Below are 11,723 nucleotides of genomic sequence, written 5' to 3'. Positions count from 1 at the left end.
AAGCGGGTGAATCAGTCCGGTGTCCTGCTCCTGATCCCTGTCCAGTGACTCCTGGGTTAGGGAGGAGGTGAATCAGCCCAGGTTCCTGCTCCTGATCCCTGTCCAGTGACCCCTGGGTTAGGGAGGAGGGGGGTGATCAGCCCAGGTTCCTGCTCCTGATCGCTGTCCAGTGACCCCTGGTTAGGGAGGGAGGGGGTGATCAGCCCGGGTCCTGCTCCTGATCGCTGTCCAGTGACCCCTGGGTTAGGGAGAGGGGGTGAATCAGCCCGGGTTCCTGCTCCTGATCCCTGTCCAGTGACCCCTGGTTAGGGAGGAGGGGGTGAATCAGCCCGGGTTCCTGCTCCTGATCCCGGTCCAGTGACCCCCCTGGGTTAGGGAGGGGGGTGAATCAGCCCGGGTTCCTGCTCCTGATCCCTGTCCAGTGACCCCTGGGTTAGGGAGGAGGTGAATCAGCCCAGGTTCTGCTCCTGATCCCTGTCCAGTGACCCCTGGGTTAGGGAGGAGGTGAATCAGCCCAGGTTCCTGCTCCTGATCCCTGTCCGGTGACCCCTGGGTTAGGGAGGGGGGTGAATCAGCCCAGGTTCCTGCTCCTGATCCTGTCCAGTGACCCCTGGGTTAGGGAGGAGGTGAATCAGCCCAGGTACCTGCTCCTTATCCCTGTCCAGTGACCCCTGGGTTAGAGAAGCGGGTGAATCAGTCCGGGTTCCTGCTCCTGATCCCTGTCCAGTGACCCCTGGGTTAGGGAGGAGGGGGGTGATCAGCCCGGGTTCCTGCTCCTGATCCCTGTCCAGTGACCCCTGGGTTTGGGAGGAGGGGGGTGAATCAGCCCGGGTTCTGCTCCTGATCCCTGTTTCGGGGAGTTTGAACCTGTCGACTGGGTTATGGGGAGGTTTAGACTGTGAAGCCCACCTAGTGGGATAACCTATCCAAACCCATTGGAAGGGACTTGCAGGATGTTTATTTGTCAGGGGAGGTTGCTGGGGGAACTGTTAATGTTTACAGATCTTTATTCTGTTCATCTTTTCTCCGTTATCTCCAGGTCCTATTCATTGCTGCCCAGTCAAAGACCTACAAGGCTATTCTTACCGTGTACAGGAAGATCCCAGCAGTTCTGCGACTCTGCGAATCACCGCCTGTCCCGATCTCCCAGGATGACCAAATGGAGACATTGCCAAACTCCTCCAGGTTCCTGCAATTCATTCACTGGAGGCTCAGCAGCAATTCCTGTAACAGTCTGAGGATTGTCGGGTGGAGAGAGAGGGAGGGAGAGAGAGGAGAGACAGGAAGGAGAGAGGAGAGAGAGGAGGGAGAGGGAGAGAGAGGGAGGGAGAGAGAGAGGGAGAGACAGAGTGTGCAACTTCAGAGACAGGAAAGGAGAGACAGGGAGGGAGAGACAGGGAGGCAGGAGACAGGAAGGGAGAGACAGTAAAGGAGAGACAGGGAGGGAGAGACAGGGAGGCAGAGACAGGAAGGGAGAGACAGGGAGGGAGAGACAGAGAGGGAGAGACAGAGTGTGCAACTTCAGAGACAGGAAAGGAGAGACAGGAGGGAGAGACAGGAGGCAGAGACAGGGGGGGAGAGACAGGGAGGGAGAACAGAGAGGGAGAGACAGAGAGGAGAGACAGGGAGGGATAGACAAAAGGGAGAGAAGAGTGTGCAACTGCAGAGACAGGAAGGAGAGACAGGGAGGCAGAGACAGAGAGGGAGAGACAGAGAGGGAGAGACAGAGTGTGCAACTGCAGAGACAGGGAAGGAGAGACAGGAGGAGAGACAGAGAGTGAGAGACAGAGAGGGAGAGACAGGGAGGGATAGACAAAGGAGAGACAGAGTGTGCAACTGCAGAGACAGGGAAGGAGAGACAGGGAGGCAGAGACAGAGAGGGAGAGACAGAGAGGGAGAGACAGAGAGGGAGAGACAGAGAGGGAGAGACAGAGTGTGCAACTGCAGAGACAGGGAAGGAGAGACAGGGAGGAGAGACAGGGAGGAGAGACAGGGAGGCAGAGACATAGAGGGAGAGACAGAGAGGGAGAGACAGGGAGGGGAGAGAAAGAAAGGGAGGACACAGAGATAGAGACAGAGAGAAAGAGACAGAGAGAGAGAGAGACAGAGAGAAAGAGACACAGAGAGAGAACAGAGAGAGAGAATTGTTTGAGGGGTGATGGACTGATAGATGGATGAGGAATGATGGAGCAATGGAGGGATGCCGGAGGTATTGTTGGATGGAGGGACTGATGGATAGATGGACTGATGCATGGAGGGATGGAGGGATTGATGAATGGAGGGATGGAGGGATTGATGGAGACATGGATAGATGGATGGAGGGACTGAGGGACTGATGATGGATGATGGATGGGGGGATTGATGAACGGAGGATTGATGAATGCAGGATGGAGGGATTGGTGAATGCAGGATGGAGGGATTGGTGAATGCAGGATGGAGGGATTGACGAACGGAGGGATTGATGAATGCAGGATGGAGGGATTGATGAACAGAGGGATTGATGAATGCAGGATGGAGGGATTGATGAACGGAGGGATTGATGATGCAGGATGGAGGGATTGTGAATGCAGGATGGAGGGATGACGAACGGAGGGATTGATGAATGCAGGATGGAGGGATTGATGAACAGAGGGATTGATGAATGCAGGATGGAGGGATTGATGAACAGAGGGATTGATGAATGCAGGATGGAGGGATTGATGAACAGAGGGATTGATGAACAGAGGGATTGATGAACAGAGGGATTGATTGAAATACAGGATGGAGGGATTGATGAACAGAGGGATTGATGAATGCAGGATGGAGGGATTGATGAACAGAGGGATTGATGACAGAGGGATTGATGAACAGAGGGAATGATGAATACAGGATGGAGGGATTGATGAACAAAGGGATTGATGAATGCAGGATGGAGGGATTGATGAACAAAGGGATTGATGAATGCAGGATGGAGGGATTGATGAATGGAGGGATTGATGAACAGAGGGGATTGATGAATGTAGGATCGGGGGATTGATGAACAGAGGGATTGATGAATACAGGATGGAGGGATTGATGAACAAAGGGATTGATGAATGCAGGATGAGGGATTGATGAATGAGGGATTGATGAATTCAGGATGGAGGATTGATGAACGGAGGGATTGATGAATGCAGGATGAGGATTGATGAACAAAGGGATTGATGGAATGCAGGATGGAGGGATTGATGAACAAAGGGATTGATGAATGCAGGATGGAGGGATTGATGACAAAGGGATTGATGAATGCAGGATGGAGGGATTGATGAACAGAGGGATTGATGAATGCAGGATGGAGGGATTGATGAACAGAGGGATTGATGAACAGAGGGATTGATGAATACAGGATGGAGGGATTGATGAACAAAGGGATTGATGAATGTAGGATGGAGGGATTGATGAACAGAGGGATTGATGAACGGAGGGATTGATGAATGCAGGATGGAGGGATTGATGAACAGAGGGATTGATGAATGCAGGATGGAGGGATTGATGAACGGAGGGATTGATGAATGCAGGATGGAGGGATTGATGAACAGAGGGATTGATGAATGCAGGATGGAGGGATTGATGAACAGGAGGGATTGATGAATGCAGGATGGAGGGATTGATGAACAGAGGGATTGATGAATGCAGGATGGAGGATTGATGAACGGAGGGATTGATGAACAAAGGATTGATGAATGCAGGATGGAGGGATTGATGAACAAGGGATTGATGAATGCAGGATGGAGGGATTGATGAACAAAGGATTGATGAATGCAGGATGGAGCGATTGATGAACAGAGGGATTGATGAACAGAGGGATTGATGAATACAGGATGGAGGGATTGATGAACAAAGGGATTGATGAATGTAGGATGGAGGGATTGATGAACAGAGGGATTGATGAATGAAGGATGGAGGGATTGATGAACAGAGGGATTGATGAACGGAGGGATTGATGAATGCAGGATGGAGGGATTGATGAACAAAGGGATTGATGAATGCAGGATGGAGGGATTGATGAACGGAGGGATTGATGAATGCAGGATGGAGGGATTGATGAACAGAGGGATTGATGAATGCAGGATGGAGGGATTGATGAACAGAGGGATTGATGAATGCAGGATGGAGGGATTGATGAACAGAGGGATTGATGAACGGAGGGATTGATGAATGCAGGATGGATGGATTGATGAACAGAGGGATTGATGAATGCAGGATGGAGGGATTGATGAACGGAGGGATTGATGAATGCAGGATGGAGGGATTGATGAACAGAGGGATTGATGAATGCAGGATGGAGGGATTGATGAACAGAGGGATTGATGAATGCAGGATGGAGGGATTGATGAATGGAGGGATTGATGAATGCAGGATGGAGGGATTGATGAACACAGGGATTGATGAATGCAGGATGGAGGGATTGATGAACAGAGGGATTAATGAATGCAGGATGGAGGGATTGATGAACAGAGGGATTGATGAATGCAGGATGGAGGGATTGATGAACAGAGGGATTGATGAACAGAGGGATTGATGAATGCAGGATGGAGGGATTGAAGAACAGAGGGATTGATGAATGCAGGGTGGAGGGATTGATGAACAGAGGGATTGATGAATGCAGAGTGGAGGGATTGATGAACAGAGGGATTGATGAACAGAGGGATCGATGAATGCAGGATGGAGGGATTGATGAACAGAGGGATTGATGAATGCAGGATGGAGGGATTGATGAACAGAGGGATTGATGAACAGAGCGATTGATGAATGCAGGATGGAGGGATTGATGAACAGAGGGATTGATGAACAGAGGGATTGATGAATGCAGGATGGAGGGATTGATGAACAGAGGGATTGATGAATGCAGGATGGAGGGATTGATGAACAGAGGGATTGATGAATGCAGGATGGAGGGATTGATGAACAGAGGGATTGATGAACAGAGGGATTGATGAATGCAGGATGGAGGGATTGATGAACAGAGGGATTGATGAATAGAGGGATTGATGAACAGAGGGATTGATGAATGCAGGATGGAGGGATTGATGAACAGAGGGATTGATGAACAGAGGGATTGATGAACAGAGGGATTGATGAATTCAGGATGGAGGGATTGATGAACAGAGGGATTGATGAATGCAGGATGGAGGGATTGATGAACAGAGGGATTGATGAATGCAGGATGGAGGGATTGATGAACAGAGGGATTGATGAATGCAGGATGGAGGGATTGATGAACAGAGGGATTGATGAACAGAGGGATTGATGAATGCAGGATGGAGGGATTGATGAACAGAGGGATTGATGAATTCAGGATGGAGGGATTGATGAACAGAGGGATTGATGAATTCAGGATGGAGGGATTGATGAACAGAGTGATTGATGAACAGAGGGATTGATGAATGCAGGATGGAGGGATTGATGAACAGAGGGATTGATGAACAGAGGGATTGATGAATGCAGGATGGAGGGATTGATGAACAGAGGGATTGATGAACAGAGGGATTGATGAATGCAGGATGGAGGGATTGATGAACAGAGGGATTGATGAACAGAGGGATCGATGAATGCAGGATGGAGGGATTGATGAATGGAGGGATTGATGAATGCAGGATGGAGGGATTGATGAACAGAGGGATTGATGAATGTAGGATGGAGGGATTGATGAACAGAGGGATTGATGAATGTAGGATGGAGGGATTGATGAACAGAGGGATTGATGAATGGAGGGATTGATGACTGCAGGTTGGAGGGATTGATGAACAGAGGGATTGATGAATGTAGGATGGAGGGATTGAAGAACAGAGGGATTGGTGAATGCAGGATGGAGGGATTGATGAACAGAGGGATCGATGAATGCAGAATGGAGGGATTGATGAATGGAGGGACTGATGAATGCAGGATGGAGTGATTGATGAACAGAGGGATTGATGAATGTAGGATGGAGGGATTGATGAATGGAGGGATTGATGACTGCAGGATGGAGGGATTGATGAACAGAGGGATTGATGAATGTAGGATGGAGGGATTGAAGAACAGAGGGATTGGTGAATGCAGGATGGAGGGATTGATGAACAGAGGGATCGATGAATGTAGGATGGAGGGATTGAAGAATGGAGGGATTGATGAATGCAGGATGGAGGGATTGATGAACAGAGGGATTGATGAATGTAGGATGGAGGGATTGATGAATGGAGGGATTGATGAATGCAGGATGGAGGGATTGATGAACAGAGGGATTGATGAACAGAGGGATTGGTGAATGGAGGGATTGATGAATGCAGGATGGAGGGATTGAAGAACAGAGGGATTGGTGAATGTAGGATGGAGGGATTGACGAACGGAGGGATTGATGAATGCAGGATGGAGGGATTGATGAATGCAGGATGGAGGGATTGAAGAACAGAGGGATTGGTGAATGCAGGATGGAGGGATTGGTGAACGGAGGGATCGATGAATGCAGGATGGAGGGATTGAAGAACAGAGGGATTCATGAACAGAGGGATTGATGAATGCAGGATGGAGGGATTGATGAACAGAGGGATTGATGAATGCAGGATGGAGGGATTGATGAATAGAGGGATTGATGAACAGAGGGATTGATGAATGCAGGATGGAGGGATTGATGAACAGAGGGATTGATGAACAGAGGGATTGATGAACAGAGGGATTGATGAATTCAGGATGGAGGGATTGATGAACAGAGGGATTGATGAATGCAGGATGGAGGGATTGATGAACAGAGGGATTGATGAATGCAGGATGGAGGGATTGATGAACAGAGGGATTGATGAATGCAGGATGGAGGGATTGATGAACAGAGGGATTGATGAACAGAGGGATTGATGAATGCAGGATGGAGGGATTGATGAACAGAGGGATTGATGAATTCAGGATGGAGGGATTGATGAACAGAGGGATTGATGAATTCAGGATGGAGGGATTGATGAACAGAGGGATTGATGAACAGAGGGATTGATGAATGCAGGATGGAGGGATTGATGAACAGAGGGATTGATGAACAGAGGGATTGATGAATGCAGGATGGAGGGATTGATGAACAGAGGGATTGATGAATGTAGGATGGAGGGATTGAAGAACAGAGGGATTGGTGAATGCAGGATGGAGGGATTGATGAACAGAGGGATCGATGAATGTAGGATGGAGGGATTGAAGAATGGAGGGATTGATGAATGCAGGATGGAGGGATTGATGAACAGAGGGATTGATGAATGTAGGATGGAGGGATTGATGAATGGAGGGATTGATGAATGCAGGATGGAGGGATTGATGAACAGAGGGATTGATGAACAGAGGGATTGGTGAATGGAGGGATTGATGAATGCAGGATGGAGGGATTGAAGAACAGAGGGATTGGTGAATGTAGGATGGAGGGATTGACGAACGGAGGGATTGATGAATGCAGGATGGAGGGATTGATGAATGCAGGATGGAGGGATTGAAGAACAGAGGGATTGGTGAATGCAGGATGGAGGGATTGGTGAACGGAGGGATCGATGAATGCAGGATGGAGGGATTGAAGAACAGAGGGATTCATGAACAGAGGGATTGATGAATGCAGGATGGAGGGATTGATGAACAGAGGGATTGATGAATGCAGGATGGAGGGATTGATGAATAGAGGGATTGATGAACAGAGGGATTGATGAATGCAGGATGGAGGGATTGATGAACAGAGGGATTGATGAACAGAGGGATTGATGAACAGAGGGATTGATGAATTCAGGATGGAGGGATTGATGAACAGAGGGATTGATGAATGCAGGATGGAGGGATTGATGAACAGAGGGATTGATGAATGCAGGATGGAGGGATTGATGAACAGAGGGATTGATGAATGCAGGATGGAGGGATTGATGAACAGAGGGATTGATGAACAGAGGGATTGATGAATGCAGGATGGAGGGATTGATGAACAGAGGGATTGATGAATTCAGGATGGAGGGATTGATGAACAGAGGGATTGATGAATTCAGGATGGAGGGATTGATGAACAGAGGGATTGATGAACAGAGGGATTGATGAATGCAGGATGGAGGGATTGATGAACAGAGGGATTGATGAACAGAGGGATTGATGAATGCAGGATGGAGGGATTGATGAACAGAGGGATTGATGAACAGAGGGATTGATGAATGCAGGATGGAGGGATTGATGAACAGAGGGATTGATGAACAGAGGGATCGATGAATGCAGGATGGAGGGATTGATGAATGGAGGGATTGATGAATGCAGGATGGAGGGATTGATGAACAGAGGGATTGATGAATGTAGGATGGAGGGATTGATGAACAGAGGGATTGATGAATGTAGGATGGAGGGATTGATGAACAGAGGGATTGATGAATGGAGGGATTGATGACTGCAGGTTGGAGGGATTGATGAACAGAGGGATTGATGAATGTAGGATGGAGGGATTGAAGAACAGAGGGATTGGTGAATGCAGGATGGAGGGATTGATGAACAGAGGGATCGATGAATGCAGAATGGAGGGATTGATGAATGGAGGGACTGATGAATGCAGGATGGAGTGATTGATGAACAGAGGGATTGATGAATGTAGGATGGAGGGATTGATGAATGGAGGGATTGATGACTGCAGGATGGAGGGATTGATGAACAGAGGGATTGATGAATGTAGGATGGAGGGATTGAAGAACAGAGGGATTGGTGAATGCAGGATGGAGGGATTGATGAACAGAGGGATCGATGAATGTAGGATGGAGGGATTGAAGAATGGAGGGATTGATGAATGCAGGATGGAGGGATTGATGAACAGAGGGATTGATGAATGTAGGATGGAGGGATTGATGAATGGAGGGATTGATGAATGCAGGATGGAGGGATTGATGAACAGAGGGATTGATGAACAGAGGGATTGGTGAATGGAGGGATTGATGAATGCAGGATGGAGGGATTGATGAACAGAGGGATTGATGAATGTAGGATGGAGGGATTGAAGAACAGAGGGATTGGTGAATGTAGGATGGAGGGATTGACGAACGGAGGGATTGATGAATGCAGGATGGAGGGATTGATGAATGCAGGATGGAGGGATTGAAGAACAGAGGGATTGGTGAATGCAGGATGGAGGGATTGGTGAACGGAGGGATCGATGAATGCAGGATGGAGGGATTGAAGAACAGAGGGATTCATGAACAGAGGGATTGATGAATGCAGGATGGAGGGATTGATGAACAGAGGGATTGATGAATGCAGGATGGAGGGATTGAAGAACAGAGGGATTGATGAACAGAGGGATTGATGAATGCAGGATGGAGGGATTGATGAACAGAGGGATTGATGAATTCAGGATGGAGGGATTGATGAACAGAGGGATTGATGAATTCAGGATGGAGGGATTGATGAACAGAGGGATTGATGAACAGAGGGATTGATGAACAGAGGGATTGATGAATGCAGGATGGAGGGATTGATGAACAGAGGGATTGATGAATTCAGGATGGAGGGATTGATGAACAGAGGGATTGATGAATGCAGGATGGAGGGATTGATGAACAAAGGGATTGATGAACAGAGGGATTGATGAATTCAGGATGGAGGGATTGATGAATGGAGGGATTGATGAATGCAGAATGGAGGGATTGATGAATGGGGGGATAGATGAATGCAGGATGGCGGGATTGATGAATGCAGGATGGAGGGATTGATGAACAGAGGGATTGATGAATGCAGGATGGAGGGATTGATGAACAGAGGGATTGATGAATGCAGGATGGAGGGATTGATGAACAGAGGGATCGAAGAACAGAGGGATTGATGAACAAAGGAATTGATGAATGCAGGATGGAGGGATTGATGAACAGAGGGATTGATGAATGCAGGATGGAGGGATTGATGAACAGAGGGATCGAAGAACAGAGGGATTGATGAATGCAGGATGGAGGGATTGATGAACAGAGGGATTGATGAACAGAGGGATTGATGAACAAAGGGATTGATGAATGCAGGATGGAGGGATTGATGAACAGAGGGATTGATTAACAGAGGGATTGATGAATGTAGGATGGAGGGATTGATGAACAGAGGGATTGATGAATGCAGGATGGAGGGATTGATGAACAGAGGGATCGAAGAACAGAGGGATTGATGAACAAAGGGATTGATGAATGCAGGATGGAGGGATTGATGAACAGAGGGATTGATGAATGCAGGATGGAGGGATTGATGAACAGAGGGATCGAAGAACAGAGGGATTGATGAATGCAGGATGGAGGGATTGATGAACAGAGGAATTGATGAACAGAGGGATTGATGAACAAAGGGATTGATGAATGCAGGATGGAGGGATTGATGAACAGAGGGATTGATGAATGCAGGATGGAGGGATTGATGAACAAAGGGATTGATGAATGCAGGATGGAGGGATTGATGAACAGAGGGATTGATGAATGCAGGATGGAGGGATTCATGAACAGAGGGATTGATGAACAAAGGGATTGATGAATGTAGGATGGAGGGATTGATGAACAGAGGGATTGATGAATGCAGGATGGAGGGATTGATGAACAGAGGGATTGATGAATGCAGGATGGAGGGATTGATGAACAGAGGGATTGATGAACAGAGGGATCGATGAATGCAGGATGGAGGGATTGATGAACAGAGGGATTGATGAATGCAGGATGGAGGGATTGATGAACAGAGGGATTGATGAACAGAGCGATTGATGAATGCAGGATGGAGGGATTGATGAACAGAGGGATTGATGAACAGAGGGATTGATGAATGCAGGATGGAGGGATTGATGAACAGAGGGATTGATGAATGCAGGATGGAGGGATTGATGAACAGAGGGATTGATGAATGCAGGATGGAGGGATTGATGAACAGAGGGATTGATGAACAGAGGGATTGATGAATGCAGGATGGAGGGATTGATGAACAGAGGGATTGATGAATAGAGGGATTGATGAACAGAGGGATTGATGAATGCAGGATGGAGGGATTGATGAACAGAGGGATTGATGAACAGAGGGATTGATGAACAGAGGGATTGATGAATTCAGGATGGAGGGATTGATGAACAGAGGGATTGATGAATGCAGGATGGAGGGATTGATGAACAGAGGGATTGATGAGTGCAGGATGGAGGGATTGATGAACAGAGGGATTGATGAATGCAGGATGGAGGGATTGATGAACAGAGGGATTGATGAACAGAGGGATTGATGAATGCAGGATGGAGGGATTGATGAACAGAGGGATTGATGAATTCAGGATGGAGGGTTTGATGAACAGAGGGATTGATGAATTCAGGATGGAGGGATTGATGAACAGAGGGATTGATGAACAGAGGGATTGATGAATGCAGGATGGAGGGATTGATGAACAGAGGGATTGATGAACAGAGGGATTGATGAATGCAGGATGGAGGGATTGATGAACAGAGGGATTGATGAACAGAGGGATTGATGAATGCAGGATGGAGGGATTGATGAACAGAGGGATTGATGAACAGAGGGATCGATGAATGCAGGATGGAGGGATTGATGAATGGAGGGATTGATGAATGCAGGATGGAGGGATTGATGAACAGAGGGATTGATGAATGTAGGATGGAGGGATTGATGAACAGAGGGATTGATGAATGTAGGATGGAGGGATTGATGAACAGAGGGATTGATGAATGGAGGGATTGATGACTGCAGGTTGGAGGGATTGATGAACAGAGGGAT

At 47.9% G+C, this 11,723-nt stretch overlaps 2 protein-coding genes across 2 annotated transcripts in view; one reads left to right on the top strand and one right to left on the bottom strand.

Annotated features, from left to right (window-relative positions):
• LOC137361412 (alpha-2-macroglobulin-like protein 1) overlaps positions 1-1,200 on the bottom strand; it is a 236,562-nt gene extending 235,362 nt beyond the window's left edge. The window contains exon 1 of the mRNA XM_068026280.1: positions 1,087-1,200. Within this exon, the coding sequence (XP_067882381.1) occupies positions 1,087-1,200 (114 nt within the window). The remainder of the gene's footprint in view (positions 1-1,086) is intronic.
• The window catches only part of LOC137361411 (alpha-2-macroglobulin-like protein 1), a 99,813-nt gene continuing 89,146 nt past the window's right edge, over positions 1,057-11,723 (top strand). The window contains exon 1 of the mRNA XM_068026279.1: positions 1,057-1,185. The gene's annotated coding sequence lies outside the window, so the exon portion shown is untranslated. The remainder of the gene's footprint in view (positions 1,186-11,723) is intronic.

The sequence above is a fragment of the Heterodontus francisci genome, unplaced genomic scaffold (assembly GCF_036365525.1).
Source record: "Heterodontus francisci isolate sHetFra1 unplaced genomic scaffold, sHetFra1.hap1 HAP1_SCAFFOLD_739, whole genome shotgun sequence".
NCBI lineage: Eukaryota > Metazoa > Chordata > Chondrichthyes > Heterodontiformes > Heterodontidae > Heterodontus > Heterodontus francisci.
This window is presented reverse-complemented; position numbering and strand designations above follow the sequence as displayed.